This window comes from Chionomys nivalis, chromosome 14 (genome assembly GCF_950005125.1).
Source record: "Chionomys nivalis chromosome 14, mChiNiv1.1, whole genome shotgun sequence".
In the NCBI taxonomy this organism is placed as follows: Eukaryota; Metazoa; Chordata; class Mammalia; order Rodentia; family Cricetidae; genus Chionomys; species Chionomys nivalis.
Window position 1 is genome coordinate 18,713,156 of NC_080099.1, and position 25,555 is coordinate 18,738,710.

Consider the following 25,555-nt stretch of genomic DNA (forward strand, 5'->3'; position numbering starts at 1 on the left):
TGCATGGGTCTAGCCCTCTGCACATACGTGACAGTTGTAGAGCTTGGGCTTCTTGTGGGACTCCCAGCAGTGGGAGAGGAGCTGTCTCTGAGTCTTTTGTCTGTGTCTGAGACCCTTTTCCTCATACTGGGTGCCTTGTCCAGCCTTAATATGAGGAGGTGCATACCATAGTCTAACTACAACTTGATATGCCATGTTTGGTTGATATACATGGGAGGCCTGCCCTTTTCTGAAAGGAATGGAGGGAGGGTAGGTGGGAGGGGGTCTTTGGTCAGGTTGTAATATATGAAAGAAGAATACATTTTTAAAAAATTTTAGAAAATACTGTCATTGGGCTCAGTAGTTATGAGCACTGGCTGCCCTTCCAGAGGACCCAGGTTCAACACCCACACAGCTAACAACAATCTGTAACTCCAATTCCAGGTGATCCAGCATCCTCTTTTGGTCTCTGTTGGCACTGCACACACATGGTGCACAAGCATACGTGTAGGCAGCATGCTCATACACATAAATAAAATAAAGATTTTAAAAAGCTATCATAGTTTGCTATTACCTGAAACTTATTATTTATTAAGGTGAATTGTCTGCAGTTACCAGTTTGCTACTAATTCTCTCGTCTTAGCTCACAGGACCAAGGGTATATATAGGCTTGTACTTAATACTAAAATAGCTTAGGATCTTTTTTTTTTTTTTAAATATTTATTTATTTATTATGTATGCAATATTCCATCTGTGTGTATACCTGAAGGCCAGAAGAGGGCGCCAGACCTCTTTACAGATGGTTATGAGCCACCATGTGGTTGCTGGGAATTGAACTCAGGACCTTTGGAAGAGCAGGCAATGCTCTTAACCACTGAGCCATCTCTCCAGCCCCCAGCTTAGGATCTTTTAAACACTTGAATTATGTTTCAATTAGACCCCTTCTCAGTCTCCTGATGGATGGGTAAGATCTGTGTGGGTTCAGTCCTCCCTGGTGTGTGCCTGTCAGTGTTAGCATGGTTTTGTGTGTTTGTTTGTAGGAGCTGATGTTGCCAATGTCTGCAATGAGGCTGCTTTGATTGCTGCAAGACACCTTTCAGATGCCATTAACGAGAAGCACTTCGAACAAGCGATTGAGCGAGTGATTGGTGGTAAGGCAGCTGAATATAACTGAGGTTTAAAGGCTGATGGTAGTCAACATGTTAGGTGGTATGTGGCTGCCATCCCAACACTTGGGAGGTGAGGGAGGAGGTTCTTAATTTTCAGCCCACTTTAGGGTAAATGATGAGACCTTGTCTCTTTTTTAAAAGCTCATAAAAGAAAAGTTCAGCCCTTGATTACTGTTTTGGCAAGATTGCAAGATCTACAAAAAAAGTATATCCACACAGCTGTGGGGCTTGCCATGCAATCTCCCGGCTTACCTTGTGCTTTTTTGTTTCTGAACCCTTCCCTCTCTGAGGTAGAAAAGAGCTTACCTATTGATAGTGCTGCCTCCGTGAACCACGACCTTGTCTTTGTAATAATGCGGCATACTGAGAAAGGGAAGATATCCTGTGAACTGTGGGGAGATGGTTTGTATTTTCAGATAAGCAAGAAGGTTAGGGTTATAGCGTAACGGTGGAGTACCTGCTTAGCATACACAAGGCTCCAGGTTCCATCTCTAGCACTACAAAAAGAAAAAGAAATGCTTGTGGAACCATGGGTGTATTAGTAACTTTTGACCCTGACAGCTTTGTGGAATATATTTATCTCAGATGAATTGCATTGAGCAAAACAGAACCCTCGAAAGATGGTGTGATGGTTTGCCTCCACAGAGTATGCACCATCAGGGTTTACTGTCATAAATCATGATACAAAGTGAGGCTGGGACCAAATTCTCTGCAGCTGGGAAAAAACTGAAATGGCAGATCTCTGTGCCCTCCAGTTGGCATTGAAGTCTGTCTGTTTTTTGAGACAGCTTTTCTCTGTCTAGCTTTGACTGGCCTTGAACTCACCAAGAACTCTGCCTGCCTCGGCCTCCTGAGTGCAGGGATTAAAGGCAAGCACCACTGCCTGGAGGCATTAAATTCTTATCCTAGAGTCTTTTGGACTGTGTGTCAGGGAGTGACCTTCCTAGAGTGTTTCTGTCTGGCCTGTGTGGTGACTTGCCAGCCCTGAGTAGGAAGTTCGGGTCTTTCACTAGGACGTTATTTTCCTTCATCACCTCCCACTGGCAACAGACAACAAGCATCCTTATCTCAGGACTTGATGGTTCTGATTAACAAAACCAAATATAGTCTCCCAGACATCTCTATGAGTTTCCTGTTTCATGCGACCTAAATCAACATTTCTGTTGATTTTCCCCAAAATAAGTATGTGGCTTAAAACAGTGGGTGGTTAGGATAAAAGCGAGCCTGAGGCAGAGATGAGAAATATTCATTTTTGTTGTAGTTGTATATATTTCAGACTTGACCCTTTATTCTGATTTCGGTTAGAAAGTTTAGGCGGGTTAGTTGTTAAATTACATCTTAGGTAATGAGGTTGTAGCATTACATCGCTATTTTTTAATGTCATTGTCACTAAAATAGTGATTTGGGGTTTTTGTTATTATTAGGCTTGGAGAAAAAAACCCAAGTTCTGCAGCCCGAGGAGAAGAAGACAGTAGCTTACCACGAAGCAGGCCATGCGGTCGCCGGCTGGTATCTGGAGCATGCAGACCCGCTCTTAAAGGTGCCAGAGTGTGTTGCAGCAGGCAGGCCAGCTTAGAGTGTGAGCAGTGACTGAAAAGGAATTATATTCACTGGAGTGATGGCAGATACAATGTACCTTTGGAGGGATGTAGCAGAAACTAATGGTGGCTGAAGGAAATGCTTACATACATCCTCCTGCAGACAGAGCACAAATTTTGACAAAACCTTCTCTGTCACCCTAGAGATTGAACCTAGGACCTCATATATGCTGGATAGATCTTCTACCACTGAGCTATACCCCCCAGCTCTTTTTTTATTTTATTTTATATTTATTTTGTATTTTTCAGTATGTGTGGTGTATATGTATGTATGTGTTCTAGTTTGGGGACACAAATATCTGCTTACACTTGTGCGCTTGAGTGTGGAAGCCAGAGGTCAGTGTTAAGTGTCTTTCTCTTTAGCTTTCCATGTTATTATTCACCATTATCATTATGAAGGTGGCATCTTGGGGTATGTTGATTCAGCAAGACTAGCTGGCAGTCCCAGGAATCCTCCTGTCTCTGCCTTGTAAGTGCTAGGATTACAGGCACCTGGCATCATAGTTAGGTTCTTCGGAAGGATCTGAACACAGGTCCTAATGCTTGCATAGCAAACTCTTTCCTGACTGAACCTTCTCCCTACTCCCTCTACTTTTTATTTTGGGGAGAGTCTCATTGTTTCCCAGGTTGTCCTTGAGCTCACTCTGTAGTCAAGATAAGCCTTGACTTTTCACTCTTCAGAAGACCAGAGCCAGAAAGTGTCCAAAACAGAGCAGGGTTGGGAGAGAGCAGCATTGGTAGTGGTGAGGATTGGAAATGCACCACTCCCTGGCCTGAAGCGATCTGTAACTATAACCCAGTGGGTAAAGGTGCTTGCCACCGAATCTGACAATTTGAGTTCAATCCCAGGAGCCACCTGGTGGAATAAACATTCTGACATGCACACAGCCACACACATACACATAATCAATCAATCAATCAATCAATCAATAAAAGAGTTGATATTAAGACTTCATTGAAATTTTAAACTTAGTCTTTGAGGTCCGGGCATGGTATCACATGCCTGTAATGTCAGCACTTGAGAGGCAGAGGCAAGAGTATTTTAGATTTGGGGTCAGTCTGGGCTACATAAAGAAACTAGCACTACTGGTGGTGTAAATCAGTGACAGAGCACTTGACCGGCGTGCATAATAGTGAACCCTGCCTGGGCAACATAATAAGACCCCCAACTCAAAAGTAAACAAAAACAAAACCCACAAAAACCCAGCACCCTTGTCTTTGAGAAATGCCATTAAGAAAATGTGAAAGGGTTAGGTAGGCACATTGTGCTACACTTAGGAAGCAGAGGCTGGAAGACCAGGATTCCAGTCCAGCCTGGGCTGTATAGTAACACTCTGTCTCAAAATGTAGTCATTTTAAAAGGAAGTGGGGGGAGAAAAGGCCACATTCTGAAAATGTTTGCCGTAAATGTGACTGACAGAAGGTTTATATCTGAAAAAGTAAATCTTAAGCTCAACGTAGTAAAACAGTGGATATATACACTTCATAAAATAAGGCATATGAATAGGCACTAAACTAGGGAATTGCAAAGGCAGACATAGATACCAGAGCCACTTAGGAGTGGTTAGAATTTAGCAGGGTGTCCACGGCAAGGATGTGTGCACTACTTACAGGAGGTAAATGTGATCCTGACTTGATCCTCACCTAAAATGGGTGAAAATGGATTTTTTTTGTTTGTTTTTGTTTTTGTTTTTTTTTTGGTTTTTCGAGGCAGGGTTTCTCTGTGGCTTTGGAGCCTGTCCTAGAACTAGCTCTTGTAGACCAGGCTGGTCTCGAACTCACAGAGATCCACCTGCCTCTGCCTCCCAAGTGCTGGGATTAAAGGCGTGCGCCACCACCGCCCGGCGAAAATGGATTCTACACAAGGATTTTTCTGCTGTATTTATAGTGTAGTCAGCTGGAAACAACCCCGCTGTCCATCAAAAATAACCTGGAAGCCAGGCGTGGTGGGCTCATGCTTGTAATCCCAGCACTTCGGAGGGTAAAGCAGTAGGATTAACATGCTATAAGCTCAAGGCCAGAGCTTAGGCAAGTGTGAGACCTTGCCTCAAAAAAACAACAACAAAAAACAGTAGAAATTAATAAGCAGACTGTTAGTACACACAGCAGTATGGATGAATCTCAAAAACAGGGAGTAAAACCAGACACAAGGTGCAGTCTGTGGGGTGGCGCTTATGCACAATTCTAGAAAGGGTAAACTTGCCTGTTGTAGGCAGGCATGTGGTTGCTTGGGACTGTGCATGGCAACTTGGGGGCATGGTGGCAGCATTTATGTATTAGTTATGGTTGGAAGTTGCTTCTAAAACTCATGTTTTAGGGGTTTGGGAAAATGGCTCAACAGTTAAGAGCACTGGCTGTTCTTCCAGAGGACCTGGGTTCAATTCCCAGCACCCACATGGCAGTTCATAACTGTAACTCCACCCCAGGGTGTCCAACATACATGGTATACAGACATAAGCAGAGCAACCATAAGATAAAAAATAAATATAAAACTTAAAAAAAAAAATCACTGTAGGTCTGGAGGGGTGGCTCAGCCGTTAAAGGCTAGGTTCACAACCAAAAATATAAGAGTTCGGTTCCCACCACCCACAGCTGCCCCTCCAGGTACCAAATAAAAAATAAAAAGAAAAAAAAACACTATATATGTTTAAAGTGGGTAGACTTTATATAGAGAAACCCTTTCCAATACGGTTTTCTAAAGATAAAGGAAATTGCCTAGGTTCATAAAAGGACCTGGCAGGGCAATGAAAGGCCTTGCGCATCTTGGCCCGCCGTCCCCTTCGTCCTCTGAGGCACAGGTAACTGCCAGAATTGAGGAAGACCTCAGCCAGCAGTCATCAGGACTCCTTCACTAGACAGCTGGTTTTAGTTTGCCTTTACAGAAGGGCAGAAATGCTTTCTGGAACTCTGAGGTGAGAGAGTTTTCCTCCTGGCCCTTGCTAGATCAGGACTGCATTGGGAGTGGGAGCCTCACCGCTGTGCTTTCTACTCACCAGGTGTCCATCATCCCGCGTGGTAAGGGGCTGGGCTATGCTCAGTACTTGCCGAAGGAGCAGTATCTGTACACAAAGGAGCAGCTGCTGGACAGGATGTGCATGACTCTGGGTGGCCGCGTCTCCGAAGAGATCTTCTTTGGAAGAATTACAACCGGAGCCCAGGATGACTTGAGGAAGGTTACCCAGAGTGCCTATGCCCAGGTGAGTCTGTGCACCTGGGCTTTGCCTCCCTTTCTATTAGCCTGGGAAGTCAGCCTTCGTGAAGGACTGAGGTGACACAGATGGTTCCCTAGTGTAGGTTCTTAAAGCAAGGATTCTTTCTTTTTTAATTTTTTTTTATTGATTTTATTGAGCTACACAATTTTCTCTGCTCGCAAGGATTCTTTCTTAAATTCACTGGAGAGGTGGCTCAGAAGACTGTACTCTTCTTGCAGAGGATCTACATTCTCCTCCCATAACTCACGTTGGGCAGCTGCTACTGGCTGTAACTCCAGATCTGAAACTTCTGGCCTCTAAGAGCATCTGGACTCATGTACAGACACATACAAGGACATACACATGTAAATAGTTTAAAATACAATAAAAACAAAACCTAACAAAAGGTCCACTTACACAGTAAAAACTTTCTGGAAGGTAGTGGTGCCCTTTAATCCCAGCACTCAAGAAGCAGAGGTAGATGAATCTCTTGAGTTTGAGGCCAGCCTGATCTACAGAGCTAGTTCCAGGACATCCAGGGCTACACAGAGAAATTCTATCTCAAAAACCAAATAAAAACAATAAAAACTTACAGGAAAAAAAGAGTATTGCAGTCTTCAGAGTTTTTCCTAAGAATCCTATATGTAATGGTTATAGGTAGAGTTTAAAGTTTTTTCAAAGCTTTTATTTTTCAGGGCAGGGTCTCTTGTTCAGGCTAGTCTCAAATTTGATGTATAGGTGAAGGTGACTTTGAATTCTCAATCCTCCCAAGTGTTGGGATTTCAATATGGGCCACAGTGCCCAGCTGTAAAGTTTGATTTTTAAAAACGATTTGTTATTTGATCTATACGAATGCTTTGGATGCATGTACGCATGTGTACCATGTATGCCTAGTGCTCCCGTATAAGTTTAAATCATGCTGCTACCCTGGCTGTCATCTACAGAGTGTCTTTGTCCCGTGGCCTCTGTAAGTGTTCAAAGGTAAAGGTTCTTTTATCTAACCTTTTAGTTATTGATGTCTTTCAGATTGTCCAGTTCGGCATGAATGAGAAGGTGGGGCAGATCTCATTTGACCTCCCACGCCAGGGGGACATGGTGTTAGAGAAGCCTTACAGTGAAGCCACGGCGAGGATGATAGACGATGAAGTGAGGATACTCATTAATGACGCCTATAAAAGAACTGTGGCTCTTCTCACGGAGAAGAAGGCTGATGTAGAGAAGGTAGGTGCCAGCGTATGGATGACTCTCTGCATGAGTGCCTTGTTTGGTTGTGTGTGTGTGCGCACGTGCAAGCATACAAACGTCAATCAGATGGTAATTCTGTAGAGCTGGTTCTCTCCTTCCACTTTTATGTGCATTTTAGGGATTAAATTTAGGTCAAGTTTGCTCTGAAAGTATCTCTACTTGCCAGCCTCACAGGTTTCTTGAAACAGGATTTTGCTGTGTAACCTTGACTGGCCTGGAACTCACTGGGTAGCAGGCTGGTGCCAATCTTCCCCTGCCTCTGCCTCCTGAGTACTGGAATTACAGGGGTGAGTCACCTTATCTGGCTTTCTACAGGTGATTTAGTTGGTGTCTAGACTCAAAAATCCCTTCCTTCCTTCCGACCTCCTGTGCTCCTTCCCTCTGGTGTTGAGTATTCCCCGTGGCTGGGGAACAGAAGCAGCACTGTTCCGGTTCTTGTGTTAGGTGAAGAAAGTCTGTGAAAGAGCAAAGGAGAATGTTAGGGCCAGCCTTATTCCCGTGCAAGATTATCTCACTCCTGCCTAGACTACGTGTATTCAGTATATACCTAAGAAATGTTTGGTGGAAGGAAAATGTGTTGAGTTGGCTAAGGATCCTGACACTGTGGGTGTCAGAAGTATTTTGTGACCCAGCAGAGAAAAGGATGCAGATAACGTGTTGAGCCTGTCAGGGGACCAGTCTACTGGGAGGAGAGGGCTTGAAGGCTTTGCTCTCTATGCAGGTTTTCTGAGACCCTTCAGAATATGGAGACATAGCTTACACAGTACCAGCTAAACCTGCAACCTCCTGAGGTGTCATTATCCCCACTTCTTAGTGAAGAAACAATGCAGAGAGGCCATGTGGTAGTTTAAGGTCACAGAGGTGGTGAGTGGCACAGGCAGTGTTCTGACCCAGCTACAGCCCTTGCAGGTCTCCTCTCTCCTGTGCTATGTCCACGACGGCTGTGGGTGGTTACCAAACAATGGCAATGTGGTGACCGGTCTGAGAGGTGCTGTGGGAGTGACTCAGTTTTATGCGCAGACGTCCACGCTCACCCACGACTGCACTGTGTGCTTGCATCAGGGGAAGCCTAAAGCTTTCATTCCTCCTGCGCTCCATTCACAATTAGTTACGAGAAATGCACTCTGTCGGTTTGGTTTTGCTTGTATAAGGATTTCAGATGAGGAATAGTCCTGAGGTGATGGTCACCTCAATAGGACATAATCTATTCTTACCTCCTAACAGCAAGCGTAACCTGCATTGCACATTTGTGCTTTACTTTCTTGCAGAGAAGTATGTGCATCCCTTTATTACAGCTACATAATCCTTAATGTGTAGATGTGCCAAACGTGTTTGCCTGTTTGCTTATGAAGGACATTTCTGACTTCCGTTATATTACACATCTTACTCTTAAAAAAATCATGTGATTTTATTTATGAGACATGTTCAGTTGTCTTTTTGATCTTTGGGGATTTTAGATTTTTTTTGTTTTTTGAGAAAGGGTTTCTCTGTGTAGCCCTGGCTGTCCTAGAACTCACTCTGTATCCAGGCTGGCCTTGAACACATAGAGATCCACCTGCCTCTGCCTCCCAAGTGCTGAGATTAAAGGCGTGCAACCACCACTGACCAGCCCATGTTTTATTTTTTAATATTAGTCTTTTAATATGTATGAAATGCATGTATGTGCAGAGTGTGCATGTCTGGTGTTCTCAAAGACCAGAAGAGGGAGCTAGATGCCTTGGAACTGGAGTTACAAGATGGCAGTGAGCTGAGAACTGAACCCTGGTCCTCTGTAAGAGCAGCAAGTGCTCTTAACCACTGAGATACCTCCCGGACTCCTTAGGTTCTTATTAGAATGAAGTCAGCGAAAAGCAAAAATCTTAACTTCTGAGTAAATTTTGCTGAGTAATTTTTAATGGAAATCACTTGTATTTCAGGTTGCTCTTTTACTGTTAGAAAAGGAAGTATTAGATAAGAATGATATGGTTGAACTTCTGGGCCCCAGACCATTTACAGAAAAATCCACGTATGAAGAATTTGTGGAAGGCACCGGCAGCTTGGACGAGGACACTTCACTCCCTGAGGGCCTTCAAGATTGGAACAAAGAGCGGGAGAAGGAGAAGGAGAAAGAGAAGGAGGAGCCCCTGAGTGAGAAGGTCGTCAGCTAGTCTCGGGGCTGGAGGCCCCTTACCTTGTCCTCCCAGGGCTTCAGCTTGCAGTTTCAGCAGCAGCCGTCAGAGCAGCAGCCCCGGTGCAAAGCCAGCTGCTGACTGAGCCAGGCTGAGCAGAGGGCCTGCACTGCGCTTGCAGGAGTGCCAGCAACCCAGGCCTTTGAAGGGGACTCTCCTGCCCCTCAGCCTTGGCCTCATAAACAGTGGCCGGAACAGGAGAGATGACTGCACCTGTCCTGTGGAATCCTATTCTGTGGTAGGAGAATGTTTTCCCGTTACCTGCTTTCCATTCTTCCTCCTTTGATATCTCTGCAGAAGTGCTGTATAAAATTCAGTTCGAATTCTTTGATTCAAGCAAAATATTTTAAAATTTGAATTCAGATCACTTATTGCTGTTTCAATAGAATGGTTTTCTATAGAGAACTACATATTTAAAAACCTGAATGTATTGTGTAAATATGGATTCTTTACATCAGAAATAAAAGGTGGACATTGTACTTTTTTCCTGAACATGTGCAGGGTCGCTATGCTGTGCTTATGTTTAGAGAACATAATTTCAGGAAATTAAGTGGTCTTCATTTTTGAAGATAAATTCTTCAAAATCTTACCCAACTGGTCTCATCAGCTGCCACAGAAAGCTGCAGCCTTCCAGATTTATGTCCTGGACTGGTGCTGTTGGAGCCAAGAGTCAGTCGTTGGGAGCTGTGATAGCTGCATCAACTAGGTTCTCCCCGAGCTGAGCTGGCCATGACAGGTATGCATTGTGCTGTCTGGGCTTGGCTGTTTCTAGGAGGGAATGATGGATCTGGGTCCCCAGCGGTGCTGGAGGTGTGTGTGGTTACTGCTGTCAGTCTCTAGCAGAGGGTTATAAAGATTGTACAACCGCAGATCGACTCCTGTCTTCAAATGCCATTGTTTGAGGTTAGAGATACTGGTTATTTTTTAAATTGGATCTACTCTAGCCTACTGGCCTGGAAGTCACCGCGTAAGTCCACACTAGCACTGAACTGACAGCAGTTCCCTGCTTGATTTTCTTTAAAAGATTAATTTTTATCTTTTTATGTGCATGGGTATTTTGCCTGTATGTATGTCTGTGTACTCCATCTGTGCCTGGTGCCTGAAAAGGACAGAAGACAGTATCAGATCCCCCTGGAGTTACAGGTAATTATAAGCTACCAGATTTGGGTGTTGGTAACTGAATTTGGGTCCTCTTCAAGAGCAGTGTGCTCTTAACTGTTGAGCCATGTCTCCAAGCTCTGCTTTGTTTTTAAGTACTGGGATTATAAACCATCATGCCAATTTTGTATTTCTTTTTAGCTGTATCTTATAAAAAATATTCCAGCTTGCCTTGTGCATTGCTGATGTGGGGACAGTGGCATCCCTGGAGCAGTCTTTCAGTGGCGGTAGGAGCTATTTTTGATGGGTACACTCCAGCTCATGGCCACATGGTAAGTGGGGTCAGAGATGCACCGAGGTACCAGCTCTCTCACCAGCATATTGACTCTGCATGGTCATTTGCAGAAGGGCCACACTGTCCCTCCTTTTCTCCCCACTGGGTATTTCTGGGAGGGGATAGCTCAATGGAAACTTGTTTGAGTCTATAAGGCCTGCTTAGTCATGAGGATGCCCTTATGATGAACTGTAGTGGTGATTAAATGTTAACAGTCTTGGGTTCTTTGACAGAGAAGTAGTAATGGAACTTGGGCCAGTCTGTGGAAGGGAGGAACTGTCTGCCAAAGTATCCAGTTCTTAAGTTTCCAGGCAGGTAAAGCTGAGACATTTCGCTGTTAAGCTGCTATGCCTACTACAAGTCAATTGTCCGGGGCTTCTCCTGCCTCACAAGAACAGTAATAGAGGTGCCATTGTCCTGGCAAGCCTTGTGAGACCTTGAGTGTCTTCTGTGTTGGGAAAACGACAAAGTTGCACATGTGGGGTGTCACCTCACCTGCACAGGAATGGGTATGGCAAGGCTTAGCTGCATGCCACCTGTGAAGCCTGACCAACAGCAGACCCTTTTCCAAGATAGGTGTGATTTATGGGGATCTCACAAAATAGGTTTCTGAAAAATGAGAACTACCTATCACATTGCTTCAATGAAGTTCAAGAGACCAAAAAACATGTTTAGCATTTTATTATGAATGGATTGTCACCAAATTCCATTTTGTATATTCAATTAAGGCAAAACTGTGAGGTTTATCACCAAGAATGAAAAACAAATCCTTATTCTAACTCCCCTGTTAACTCTGATGGCTGGGCACTTAACGGAAGGTGGTTGCTATCTTTAGCCCTGTACAGCCCCTTAATTTGCTTTCAGTGTTTCTGTACAAAACCACCCTGGTCTGGTGGGACTGCCAACTCTCTAGCAGAAGAAAGTGCTTGTTCCGGATAACCTGGGAACAGTGCAGTGTTTGAGAGGGGCCTGTAACATGTGCAGACCAGGGCAGCAGGCCCACACCATCAGGGCTAAGAAGAGAGCAAATGTACACTCCAGCATCCTATTCGTTGATCTCTTCTTCATCCTCATCTTCAAAAGCCTCTTCCTCGTCATTGACCGTGGCGTCCTGATACTGCTGATACTCAGACACCAGGTCATTCATGTTACTCTCAGCCTCGGTGAACTCCATCTCGTCCATGCCCTCACCAGTGAACCAGTGCAGGAAGGCCTTGCGGCGGAACATAGCCGAGAACTGCTCGGAGATGCGCTTGAACAGCTCCTGGATAGCGGTGCTGTTGCCAATGAAGGTGGAAGCCATCTTCAGGCCCCGTGGTGGGATGTCACACACGGCCACTTTGACGTTGTTGGGGATCCACTCCACGAAGTAGCTGCTGTTCTTGTTCTGGATGGCCAGCATCTGCTCGTCCACCTCCTTCATGGACATGAGGCCCCGGAAGACAGTGGCGACCGTCAGGTAGCGGCCGTGGCGCGGGTCACAGGCAGCCATCATGTTCTTGGCATCGAACATCTGCTGTGTGAGCTCGGGCACTGTCAGGGCACGGTACTGCTGGCTGCCCCGGGCTGTGAGTGGCGCAAAGCCGGGCATGAAAAAGTGCAGGCGTGGGAAGGGCACCATGTTTACAGCCAGCTTGCGCAGGTCGGCATTGAGCTGACCAGGAAAACGCAGCGATGTGGTGACTCCGCTCATGGTGGCAGACACCAGGTGGTTAAGGTCCCCGTAAGTGGGCGTGGTCAGCTTGAGCGTGCGGAAGCAGATGTCGTATAGAGCTTCGTTGTCAATGCAGTATGTTTCGTCAGTGTTCTCCACCAGCTGATGCACCGACAGCGTGGCGTTGTAGGGCTCCACCACGGTGTCTGAGACCTTGGGCGATGGCATCACGCTGAAGGTGTTCATGATGCGGTCCGGGTACTCCTCCCGGATCTTGCTGATGAGCAGGGTGCCCATGCCTGAGCCCGTGCCACCGCCCAGCGAATGCGTGAGCTGGAAGCCCTGCAGACAGTCGCAGTGCTCACACTCCTTGCGCACCACATCTAGCACCGAGTCCACCAGCTCCGCGCCCTCAGTGTAGTGACCCTTGGCCCAATTGTTCCCGGCGCCTGTCTGTCCTGCAAGATAACAAGATTCCAGAGGGGACCTGCTTTCCTCGATCAGTATTTTCAGAGCATAAGAGATTAGAGCAAAGAAACAGGAGCCAGGCAGCAGGTACCCACCACTGTCTAGAAAACACATGAGCAGGTACCTCTTTAGATAGGACAAGCCTATACCCAGGGGTGGGGGCCCTGCTCCCTAGAAGAATGCACTTAGTACACAGAGGTCCTGGTCCTGGAATCAACACCAGGACATTAAACTAATGACAAGAGCTGGAGAGATGGCTCAGAGGTTAAGAGCACTTGGCTGCTCTTCCAGAGGTACTGAGTTCAATTCCCAGCAACCGCAGGGTGGCTCACAACCATCTATGATGAAATCTGGTGCCCTCTTCTGGTGTGCAGGCACACATGCAGGTAAAATGCTGTATACTAAATAATTAAAAAAAAAAAAAAACTAATGGCAAATAGTAGGGCAGTGGTGGTGGTGCACACCTTCAATCCCAGCAGTTGGGAGGCAGAGGCAGGTGGATCTCTAAGTTCGAGGACCTGGTCTACAAGAGCTAGTTCCAGAACAACTAGAACTGTAATAAAGAGAAACCCTATCTCAAAAAAGAAAATAATAAAAAAAAACGACAAAGAAATCTATATATAAACATTTAAGGGGGGCTGGAGAGATGGCTCAGTGGTTAAGAGCATTGCCTGCTCTTTCAAAGGTCTTGAGTTCAATTCCTGGCAACCACATGGTGGCTCACAACCATCTGTAATGAGGTCTGGTGCCCTCTTCTGGCATGCAGACATACACACAGACAGAATATTGCATACATAATAAATAAATATTAAAAAAAAAAAAACTTGGGAGGCAGAGGCAGGCGGATCTCTGTGAGTTCGAGACCAGCCTGGTCTACAAGAGCTAGTTCCAGGACAGGCTCCAAAAACTACAGAGAAACCCTGTCTCGAAAAACAAAAAAATAAAAAACAAAAAACATTTAAGGTACATTTATCTTGACCTGATAATGTCATTTGTTTTGAGTTAGTCTACCTATGTAGCCCCATCAGGCCAGCTCTCATCTCATTGCTGTTTTTTCTCTATTTATTTAGACAGGGTTTCTCTGTGTAACCACAGTGGCTGTCCTGGAACTTCCTCTGAGATCTGCCTGTCTTTTAAAATAATTTTGGCGTATGGTCAAAGTTCAAAGAGGACATGATACACACGTCAGTTATTTGCCGTCCCTCTTTTGAGCTTTCTGAACTTTGCACTAATTCTAAAAACCCAAAACACTTCAAAACCCGTAACTTTTTTAGTATGGATCTGATGCCATGAGTGGAAAATTCCATACCTGACCTCATATAAGAGGCCCAAAACCAGATGCATTGAACCTTCAGGTTCTGTGTATAAAGTGTAAAGTAAACACAACTCATGTTTGCTATCCCACTGGGAAGGAAGCTTCTTATACATATGCAAATATTTCACAAAAATCTGGTTTCAAGGATTTTTGGGCAAAGGATTCAAAACCCATGCTATATACAAATATTTTTTTCCCCCCAAGACAGAGTTTGTGTATCTCTGGCTGTCCTAAAACTAGCTAGATCTGTAGACCAGGCTGGCCTTGAAACTCAGATCTGCCTGTCTCTGTCTTCCAAGTAAAGGCATATGCCACCACTGCCCGGCTACAAATACTTTTTTGGGGGGATTTATTATTTATATACAGTTTTCTGCCTGCATGCCAGAAGAGAGTGGCAGATTTCATTACAGATGGTTATGAGCCACCATGTGGTTGCTGGGAATTGAACTCAGGACCTCCGGAAGAGCAGCCAGTGCTCTTAACCTCAGAGCCATCTCTCCAGCCGCCCCCCCCCCCCCCCCCGTAATGAGTTTTGATGTGAATGGGGCACTTCATTTATTACCCATTTTTCTAGGAACTAACTACTGGTTTTGCATCTATAATTGAAGACAGGCACAGACATTCCTACCCTCAAGTTACATCCAGTCCAGTTGTGGAAAGGAACCTAACATGCCTACAAAAAAAATTTGAGTTTTTATCAACAGTTCAAGTGGCTAGGAAAAATCATCTAGTCTGTGTTTTGTAGAGCAGCTCATCCTACAAACTTTACAGAGACACTTTTCATTTCCTGAACACAGAATCAATTGTGACCATCTACAGCACTAGTTATCTAAGGATATAGGCTCATGGCCACCATGAGGCTGAGGGGTCCCCATTGTTACACTACACAGTTTGGAAAAGGCACATGAAGACCCTCCGAATTCACTCTGTGATGAAAAAAGGTAAGTTTGCAGAGGGCACCCCAGCCTGGCCGTGGTGGCCTCCCCCTCTGACTTCACCACCTTCAGGAGGGCGCTTAGACTCTTCCTGCTATCCATGCCCCAATGGGTGTGGTGAGGATCTAGACAATCGACAGCAGCTGACTAGCACACCTACTGGGCGCTAGTCCCTCTGGCCTCTCAGGTAGCCATTTCTTGCTTTGCTTTTCCCTGAGCTAACCTTATCTAGGATGGGCTTCTCTCTTTCAAACAGGAGTTCTCTTCTATCCTGTCTAGCTGTGCTGTCCAGTGAAAACTGGCTGGTTCTCTTCTCTGAGCAGACTCTAAGATGACGATAGACACTATGAACAGAAGCAACTTGGAGGGGAAAGGGTTTCTTTTACCTTAAAATTTATAGTTCATCATGAAAAGAAGCCAGGACAGGAACTCAAGAACTTAGAGGCAGGAACAGATACAGAGACCGTGGAGGAGAGCTGCTTACTGGCTTGTTCCTCATAGCTTGCCCAGCCTGCTTTCTTATAGACCCCAGGACCACCTGTCCAGGGGTGGTACCTCAATAGGCTAGATCCTCCCCCATCAATCATTAATCAAGAAAATGCCCCACTGGCTGAGAGGTAATAGCCCATGTGATTAATCCCAGCATGCAGGAGGCAGATCTCTGTGAGCTGAAGCCAGCCTGTTCTAGAGAGTGGATTCCAATACAGCTAGAGCAATACAAAGAAACCCTGTCTCAAAAAGAAAAAAGAAGAAAGAAAATGCCCACCCTGGCCTGGCTTGCCCATAGGCCAGTCTGGTAGGGGATTTTCTCAATCGCAGTTCTCTCATCCCAAATGACTCTGGCTTTAGTCAAGTGGATAAAAATGCTAGGCAGCACAGATAGTCATTGTCCTTTCTGAGGACCCACAAGTTCATGTCTACCTACCCCTTCCCACACAAGTTGGCAGGCAGCAGCCAGGCTAGAGCCCAAGATAGGCAGTGAGAATATGAAATGCCGGGTCAACTCGGCACTTAGGCTTGACCTTGTACTGGGAACTCAGTGTAGAGCATCACTTCACAGAAGGACTGCACACACTGCCAGAGCCGTGGCCACTCAACGTGCAGAAAGCATAGAAGGCAGCTGCAGGCAAGACGCAGAACCTTAAATCAAACTTGCTCAAGCTGTAGGTCTTACAGTGACTGAGCTCCCCCAGCGACTCCGATTCCTCCCTATTCATAGCACAGATTAGCAGCAAAGTATTCTCTACTCTTGACAAAAGAAGGAAGCTGGCGAGTTTTAAAAATATTTTGCCACCGTCTCATAGCAACAGATCATCCCTGCTTAAATATTTGGGGGTCATAAGTTGACCAGCAACATAATGCATTGGGCTATTAATCAGTGACTCCAGCTTGTTAAACACAAGCTGCAGCCCTGAGGGTTGGCAGGCAAGCTGCAGATGCCTAGGGCTTCCTCACACAATCCTCCCTTTGCTTTTTCTCCAACTCACACTGGGTGAGGAACTGGTCTTCCAGCTCCCCGTGCTCCCTGGCTCCTTAGGCCTCCATCTGAAGGAAAACTACAAATTCACAAGGGGCTTTAAGGAAACAGCCTGTGTGGCACTTAGCTTCCTTCCCACAGTCTCCTTGGCATAGCTGCTCTGCAACCAGCAATTAACAAAAGCAGTGTTGAAAGCATATGATCATATCATTGGGAATTCACATGTAAGTAACTCACTTTTTAAAATTACATATTACTAATGCAACTAGTTCATCCACTCCCCCGCTGGATTTTTTGAAAGAGTCTATGTAGCTCTGGCTGTCCTGGAACTCACTAGGTAGACCAGGCTGACCTCAAACTCGTGAGATCCACCTACATCTGCCTCCCAAGTGCTGGGACAAAAGGCACGTGCATAAGATTTGAGCATGAGCTCACTAGCCAGTTGATATAGCCATGACAAAAAAAAAAAAAAGGAATGGAAAATAATAAACATTTTAGACAAAGGACAATTTTTGTGTTTTAAAGACAGGATCTCTTTCTGTAGTCCAAGCTACCTTCACATATATAGACCAAGCTGTGCTTGGATCCAGTGTCCCTGCTTCAGCCTTCTGGGTCAGTTAAGAACCACCACACACACAGTTTATCATAAATAAGTCACAGTTCTTAATTAAAATAAGGTCCAATTTGTTAAATTAACGATATTTTATGACAGGACAACTTGTTTAAAATTTTTTAACATTCTTAGCAAGTAGTGGTGATGCACACCTTTAATCCCAGCACTCAGGAGGCAGAGGCAGGCGGATCTCGGTGAGTTTAAGGCCTGATCTACAAAGGGAGTTCCAGGACAGCCAGAGCTACACAACACAGTGAAACTCTGCCTCAAAAAACAAACAAATGAACATTCTGGACCAGCCATAGTGGCATAGCCTTTATTCCTGCTCTTGGGTGGCAGAGACAGGCATCTACCACCACTCTTTCAGAGGACCTGGGTTCAGTGCCTGACGCCCACACCAGGCGGCTCCCAGCTGCCTATTAACTCCAGCTCCAGAGAATCAACACCGGGCTTTTGTGGGTACCCACACACACCTAACACACACGGGGAGAGGGAGAGAAATGAAAAATAAGCCTGGGTATGGCAGTATGTTCAAGTTCCAGTCGAGCCAGAATTTTGGGGAAGAGCTTTACATGCCAAATGTCATTTTCTTTGCATGTGTGTATGCACATTGTGTACCTATGTAGTATGTAGTGTACAGGCCAGAGGTTGAAGTGTCTTCCTCACTTAGTGTTTTGGACAAATGCACACCAAACCTGGAGCTGACTTGACTGGTTCAGCTATACTGGCTGGCCAGCAGATACCCAGGACCTTCCTGTCTCCACAGATATATACCCACTATAACCAGCTGTTTTTTTTTAATGGTCTAATAGAGCTTAGCCCTCATGCCTATACAGCAAGCTCTTTATGACTTAGCCATCTTCCCAGCCCCTAAATGCCATTTTGTAACAGTTTTGAGATGCACCTGGTCCACCGGACAACTAAGCAATGACACGGTTTGCTCTTGTTCATCCACGCACCAAACAGCTAAAATGGTGAGGACAGACCTTTCTTAACCTCCTCCCTTATGATGGGCAGTGGTGGCGCACACCATTAATCCCAGCACTCAGCAGGCAGAGGCAGGCGGATCTCAGTGAGTTAGAGGCCAACCTGGTCTACAAAGCAAGTTCCAGGACACTCAGAGCTGTTACCTAGAGAAACCCTGTCTCGAAAAACAAACAAAAATAACCCTCCTGGGCCGGGCGGTGGTGGCGCACGCCTTTAATCCCAGCACTCGGGAGGCAGAGGCAGGCGGATCTCTGTGAGTTCGAGACCAGCCTGGTCTACAAGAGCTAGTTCCAGGACAGGCTCCAAAGCCACAGAGAAACCCTGTCTCGAAAAACCAAAAAAAAAAAAGAAAATAACCCTCCTACTTTTCAGCTTGAAGAAAATTGGCTGGCCGGGCAGTGGTGGCGCACGCCTTTAATCCCAGAACTTGGGAGGCAGAGGCAGGCGGATCTCTGTGAGTTCGAGACCAGCCTGGTCTATAGAGCTAGTTCCAGGACAGGCTCCAAAACCACAGAGAAACCCTGTCTCGAACCCCGCCCCTCCCCCCCAAAAAAGAAGAAAATTGTCTGCTACAAGAAGCTACCTTCCCACAACCCAGAATTTGGAATGACAAAGTTTCCTAACAGGGCTGCAACTGGGGTACAACACCCAGGCCAGGTGGGGCTCTCTTAGCCGTCGCTTCCAAGGAACCTGACGTTTTCTTACAAGACTTAAGGCATGTAAAAGGTTAGGGATAATAACACAGTGACTAGCCACACTTCTACCCATGTGACGACAGACCCCATCAACATTCTAGAAATTCCAATGTAACTTAAACATCATAAACAGTGCCAAGCCAGAAACGAGCTTCCCATGTTCTCTCAGAGAACAGGAATGGGGCATGTGCCTCCTTCACGGGACGTGTTTGGTCACCTGTTTGAACACAGGCTTTCAGGTTTCTCTGGGGCCAAGTCTCACGTGCTATGTGTCTAAGGTTCTCTTTTGGGCGTTGACACTTTATACACAGAACAGCCACTTTCAGGGTTGTTTTGGTGATTCCTGTAACTTTTTTCCGCTTGGGTTGTTTTTGTGGTCCTGGGGATCACACCCAGGACTTCCTCTATCCTAAACACATGCTCTGCCACTGAGCCACACCCCAGTTCTCAAAGCACCAAGTCACTACTAGGGTAAGTGCTGGGATAGCAATTTAAATTTAACTTCAGGTAAAGGCAGAGGTAAATTGCGCTGCGGTGGCCCTTAGGCCGTGGGAGGTCTGGCCAAGTTCTAAGATGTTTATTATACTTTTGAGAGTCTACTCTGAAATCAAAGTCAGAAAAAGAATTTCCATAAGCCAATATGCTCATGTTCTTTTTAAAGATTTACGTATGCACCTATGTATGTCAGTGCATGCATGTGTGGATGCGTACATGCCCAGAGGCCAAAGAGGGGTGCCACTTAGTCTCTATCACTCTGTCCATTCAAGGTAGGGTCTGTCGCTCTGGACCTGGGGCTTCTTTGTGCCCCTCCCCCACACCCCAGGCTGAAAGCCAGCAAGTCCCAGCAATCCTCCTGCCTCTACTCCTCTTGGGGCTTCCATCACAAGTATGTGTGGGATGCGTGAGGGCTGAGATCCGAGCACCAGGTTCTCGCAACAGGACAGCAAATGCTCTTAACCACTGAGCCCGTATCTTTAGTTCTCAGTCTTTTGCTTGCTCATTTAAGGCAGGGTCTCACAGCCCAGACTGGCTTCAAACTCCCCACCTCTCTGCCTCATCTTCAAAATGCTAGGATTTCAGGCCCATGCCACCACTCCGAGATCATGACAGTACTCAGCGTGTGTACACATGCGTGTGGGTGCATGTGTGCATGCATGAGGCGAGGCCCGAGAGCGATGCCGACTCTCTTCCTCCGTCCAGTGTCTGACTTAACTGCAACTCTCTGATCGGGCTACACTGGCCGGCTGAATAAATGCAGGTATCCCCCTGGCTCCACCCCCAGCACTGGGATTATAGGTACCCACTGGAGTAGTAGGCTGTCAGGGATCCAAATTCAAGTCCTCCTGTCTGCACAGCAAGCTCTCTACCAAGAAAACCCTCTTCCCAGCCACCTTATTACCGTATTCTTCCCTGAGAACTGACCTTGTAAAGAATTAATTACCATTGATTATATTATGTACTGACTAAACTACAGATCTTAGAACTACACACTAACATGGAGTATGGTTTATAATATTCCATGAAAAAAATCCACATAATGGTATAATTAAAACAGAAGACAAGACAACCAAAATAAAGACAGGTTAAGGCAGACCCCAAAGCTGACTCTGATTCTATGGAGATGGACAGCGGGAGAAAATGATTTGGGTACTCTAGTCTGCTTTTCTTTCTGAGACAGGGTCTTTCTAGACAGCCCTGGCTGTCCTAGAACTTGCAATTTAGACCAGACTGGCCTCAAACTTAGAAATCCACCTACCTCTGCCTTTTGTGCCACCTGGCTTATAGTTTAATTTTTTGATAATGTAATTGTGTTGTATTTTGCTGGAAATAAAGGCAAAGTAAAAAATAAATGCTAGTTTAGAATCAAAGGGTTCGTAAATTGTCTTTCGGGGATAGAGACATGGGGTGTCACTTCCTTTCTTAGGTTTAATTGCCAGAAAGAAAAGAAAGGAAGAGAGGGAGGGAGAATGAATTTAGTTGCCAGAAACCCAGAGTGAAATGAGTCCTTCAGCTAACCTGAGCCCCTCCCAGCTGACCGCACTTGTGAAGGGCCCTGCTTTAATCTCTACACAGCATCAACCAGGCGTGGAAGCCATGGTGCTAATCCCTGCACCTGTGTGGGGGAAGCAGCAGACTCAGCTCAGAGTCATCCTCAGCTACATAATAACCAGCTGTGGCTACATGAGACTCTGTCTCAACTCAATCACACCAATCTTCTCTCCTTGCTAGAACACCCAAAACACTGCTCATCTGAGCGTGCGTGTGTGTGTGTGTGTGTTGAGAGAAAGAGTGAGCCAACATCCCTGTGTACACCTTGAAGGTCAGAGGACAATCTTACATTGGTTTGAAATAAAGTCTCTTGCTTACTGCTTCGGCCTCCGGGCTCCCTGCCCGTGGGCCTCTGTTGAGTCCTGCACCCCCCTCTCATCTCTATAGCTGCCACATCTGCCTCTACGTGAGGTCAGGGAATTGAATTCTGGTCCTGCTGCCATTACCTCACCTCAAATTCTCATAAGAGAATTCTTAGAACTTCAGGGTTCTTAAAGGGGCCCTTCCTGTCAGATACGAGGAAATGCTCCATCCACCTGCCTTCAGAGACCATGAGATAGTCCTGTACCACTACCCAGAATCTGCTGCCTTCTTCAGAGCAGAATCAAGCACAAGTCGGAGGCAAATTGCAGTTTCCATGTGGGAGCATTGCTGTGACATTCTACATACCTACCCACTCAATTCTGTCTCCCTAAGGACCAGAGAGTCCCCGTGCAAGTTAAGACAGTCTAAAGTTGTGCAGGGAACGGAAGGACCAGAGGGCCAGTTGCAGTGTGCTAGATTCTTGACTGGGACCCTATCTACCTATTCTATCAGAATATGCTCTCCCTCCTCTTCCTTTTCACACAGGATCTATGCAGCTCTGGCTGACCCAGCTCTGAAACTCACAGAGAGTCTCCTGTCTCTGCCTCCCCAAAGCTGGGAGGTGTAGCATTGGTGTGCCCTATAACACCCCACAAAGTAGTGTTGTGTTTTTAAACAGTGACATCGGAGTTTTGCTTTGATTGTTTAAGTGACTTCCCAAAATGATGTTTTGGGAAAACACAGCCTCATAAAAAACACTGCAGCCCTCACTATTTCCTCTCAGCCATGGTTGAGGTAACGGGACTGCCTATTACCCCTCAATTAAACTGTGACTGCCTGGGGCCTTCCGAAGATGGGGCCAGGATACAGATTTCTCATGATACCTTCACTTTCTATGATGCTTGTAGGCCAGGAATCGCCCTTAGAATTCTCCAGTTCCCCTGGAATACACTCTAATGGCTCAGCCTTCCGAACCTGAAAATTCCAAATGCTCCAAACCCTGAAGCCTTTTGACTATCTCCTAGGTAGGTGCCGCAAGTGGACAGTCGCAATTCAACCCTGGGTTCAACCCCCTGCACCACGATAAATAAATACAAAACGAAACAATAAGAAAAGCAAGCAAGACTGAACCTACCGAAGATGAAGTTGTCAGGCCGGAAGAGCTGCCCAAAAGGCCCAGATCTCACACTGTCCATGGTGCCTGGCTCCAAGTCCACCAAAGCAGCCCTGGGCACATACTTCCGAGCTGGAGAGGGAAAGGCCACAAGGGTTACTTCAAGGTTCCTGGGAAAACTGATTTTTTCCCAGCAATCCCACCGGCTCAGAGCTGCCCGGCTGGGATAACCAGAGTCGCTTCAGAGTGGCTACTGTGACTTTTCTCTCAAAAGAATCTTAACCCTGGGCTGAGAAACTACTAGGCCCCTAAGCAGGACCAGTGAGAAACCGACCCTCCTGCCTACATCATGCCTACGGTATTTCCCAGTTCACCTCCGTCACTCCTTTCCTATTGGACAGAGGCGCTATTCTAGCTGCGCGGAAATAAACAAGGTCTGTGGAACTGGCCTTCCGTCTGCTTTTTGGCACCTGCCCCATTAAAGTGTGTGAATGTATGAGCAGTCAAGCAGTGTGCGCAGCTCCTCCCTGGTGCCGTCCCAGGGGCTCTGGGATCCTAGAAGTTCACTCATTTAAGTAAGAGTGGGTCTGTGTAGCCTGCATGGTGCCTGCGCAAGCTGTAGTTCCCAGCAAGGGTGGACTTCAGAGGACCTCGAGGAGGTCTGCACATAACCAAAGTGAGGAACAGGTGTCACAGAGGTCACCCCATGGTTAAGAGGAAGTGCAGTGCACACTGGAGTTTCTCTCAGAGCTCCTAGAACCTCCCTCCATACCTAGGTGTTCCCCGTCTGCTTATAGGAACAACTTCCCATGATTCATGTCTACCGCCCTTCCCAGCTCTGGATGGACAGGTGGGCAGTGACTCAGAATCTGGTGACTCCAGGGGGTGGTCTTGGATGCGCTTTCGATGTCATGCCAGGGGAATGCCTGCACATGTCATTTCTGGATGTTCGTCCAATGCCCTGGGATTTTGTTGCTTTGCGAGGTGTGTGTCACACTTTTAAAACAAAAATTGCTGTAAAAATAGTGTTCAGGACAGAGGCGCTGTCATTCCCACACTGGGATTACCCAGGGTCTGAAATTTTACTAATCTCCCGATTAATTACTCAGAGCTGTCCGCAGTTTTAGTGTCCAGCAAACATAATTTTAGGTGAAGGACCAGAAAAATCATTTAAACAAGTGTTTCCCAAAATTTTAGCCAAGCATCCCTAATAAAAGCAGCATTTAAAGCTCGCTACAGTCGAGTCGGTTACTCTGCTCCGTTCTTTTTTTTTTTTTTTTTTTTTTGGTTTTTCGAGACAGGGTTTCTCTGTCTGTTCCGTTCTTTAAAGAATGGCCTGGGCCGGGCGGTGGTGGCGAACGCCTTTAATCCCAGCACTCGGGAGGCAGAGGCAGGAGGATCTCTGTGAGTTCGAGACCAGCCTGGTCTACAAGAGCTAGTTCCAGGACAGGCTCCAAAGCCACAGAGAAACCCTGTCTCGAAAAACCAAAAAAAAAAAAAACCAAAAAAAAAAAAAAACCAAAAAAAAAAAAAAAAAAAAAAAGAATGGCCTGGAAGTGCTGAGGTGATGATTTCACAACCTCAACGGATTGTCTGGTTCGGGCCTTCGGGATAGGCGGGATCCCACAGTTTGAATAGACCTAGGGCGGGTTTCCCGCTGCAGGGGGAGTGAGGGAGTGGCCGGGCATCAGCTTCATCCCGCCCGAACTTTTCCCTGAGCAAAGTCTCCCGCTGCCGAGACCGCACCCCGAGCGCCTCCCACTCTAGGTCTAGCCCGGGGTCCCGGTTGGGGATGGTCGGGTGCTGTCAAGGCATGCCCGAAAGGCAGCAGGAAAGGCCAGGTGCCGGCGCCGGAGGCCGGGTTGCGCGAGGGTTGACGGCCCGCAGCCGTGAGACTCACAGGATGACTCATTGTAGTAGACGCTGATCCGCTCCAGCTGCAGCGCTGAGTCGCCCACAAAGTCTCCAGCTGGGTCGATGCCGTGCTCATCGCTGATCACTTCCCAAAACTTACGGGGGAACGGCGAAGAGACAGAGAGTCAGTCCGGTAGCTCAGGGAGCCCCCGCCACCCTGGGACACCCCACTCCCCACCCCCGGCCCTGCGGCCAGCTCTGTAGAGTCGGCTCCCCGAGCCCTCAGACGCAGATGCAACCCCTGGATCGGAATCCCGGGTCGGTGCACTGAGACCGGTGGCCGAGCCCACCGGGGTTGGCCGCAGGAACCTGGGCCCACTCCTTGGGGGGCCGCTCTCGAGGGCGCGCCCTTCAGGACCAAGGGCCCACTCTCCGGGTCGGGGCCCCAGGGCGCACTCTCTGGAGCCCGCAGCTGGGACTGGTGACCCACTTCCAGCCTGATCCCGAAGGCCGGGTGCTGGGACCGGTGGCCCACTCTCTGGGCTGGATCCCCGGGTCTGCCCGAGGGGAGACAAGGCAGGCTCTCGGGGGTTTGTTCCCCACCAGGAGTGCGCAGGGTCAATCTGGCTCCGAGGAACAAGGCGAGGTCTTCTGAGGCCGGCGACACCCACTACCCACCCGCGGGAGCGGAACGCGCGCCCGGGCCCACCTTGGTACCGATCTGGTTCCCGCACTGTCCCGCCTGGATGTGCACAATCTCCCTCATGGCGGGCGCGTCTGCGCTCAAGCGCTGTCTCTCCCGACGGCGGCGTGACTGCGACCGCCTGCGCGCTCCCGGGACTTGACCCCTCTCCGCTCTCCGCCCTCCACCCCCTCCTTCCCAGCCAATGGCAGTGGGCTGTCCCGCTTGCTGTCCCCGCCCCTTCCCCAAAGGCTAGCGGGCTGCTCCTCGCCCTGTGCTCGCGGTCCCGACAGCTGGAATGCTGGGCCCCGGGCCGGGAGGTGCAGGGTGGACTGCAGGGACTCCCGATGAGGCGGCGAGGGGAAGCCCTAAATTCTCACTGTACCACCTTTTGTTGTCCCCTCGGTGCTGTTGGTACCCGGAGGAGACTGGAACCCGTAGTATTGATCACATGCTAACATAGTGAGTTACAACGCTCCCAGGAGAGCTGAGGGAGCCACCCATAGCCCAGCTGGTGGAAGGCGACCTTTGGGACCCGACGTGGATTCGTTCGGGTGTCTCTCTATCCCCGGCAAGCCTATTTAGTTTGCGCCTCTCCGCCTGCCTCTCCAGAACCATCCATAAAGT

The 25,555-nt window shown here is 47.3% G+C and overlaps 2 protein-coding genes across 2 annotated transcripts in view; one reads left to right on the plus strand and one right to left on the minus strand.

Annotated features, from left to right (window-relative positions):
• Afg3l2 (AFG3 like matrix AAA peptidase subunit 2) overlaps positions 1–9,842 on the plus strand; it is a 39,636-nt gene extending 29,794 nt beyond the window's left edge. The window contains exons 13-17 of the mRNA XM_057788306.1: positions 1,020–1,130; positions 2,573–2,688; positions 5,743–5,943; positions 6,964–7,158; positions 9,099–9,842. Of these exons, the coding sequence (XP_057644289.1) occupies positions 1,020–1,130; positions 2,573–2,688; positions 5,743–5,943; positions 6,964–7,158; positions 9,099–9,329 (854 nt within the window). The 3' untranslated portion in view covers positions 9,330–9,842. The remainder of the gene's footprint in view (positions 1–1,019; positions 1,131–2,572; positions 2,689–5,742; positions 5,944–6,963; positions 7,159–9,098) is intronic.
• A 1,583-nt stretch (positions 9,843–11,425) lies between these two features.
• On the minus strand, positions 11,426–25,081 carry Tubb6 (tubulin beta 6 class V). The gene is made up of 4 exons (XM_057788308.1): positions 24,956–25,081; positions 24,293–24,401; positions 22,414–22,524; positions 11,426–12,894 (listed from the first exon to the last, which is right to left on the minus strand). The coding sequence occupies exons 1-4, from the start codon at positions 25,010–25,012 to the stop codon at positions 11,828–11,830; spliced, it is 1,344 nt and encodes a 447-aa protein (XP_057644291.1). The 5' UTR covers positions 25,013–25,081; the 3' UTR covers positions 11,426–11,827.
• Between the last annotated feature and the right edge of the window lie 474 nt (positions 25,082–25,555).

What these genes read in the sequence shown, in the direction of transcription:
- Tubb6 (XM_057788308.1), bottom strand. Translation starts at nt 25,012, where the DNA reads ATGAGGGAGATTGTGCACATCCAGGCGGGACAGTGCGGGAACCAGATC. An exon ending in GGAACCAGATCGGTACCAAG is followed by an intron (nt 24,402 to 24,955) that starts GTGGGCCCGGGC and finishes TTCCCCCGTAAG; the next exon opens with TTTTGGGAAGTGATCAGCGA. An exon ending in GCCTGACAACTTCATCTTCG is followed by an intron (nt 12,895 to 22,413) that starts GTAGGTTCAGTC and finishes GTTATCTTGCAG; the next exon opens with GACAGACAGGCGCCGGGAAC.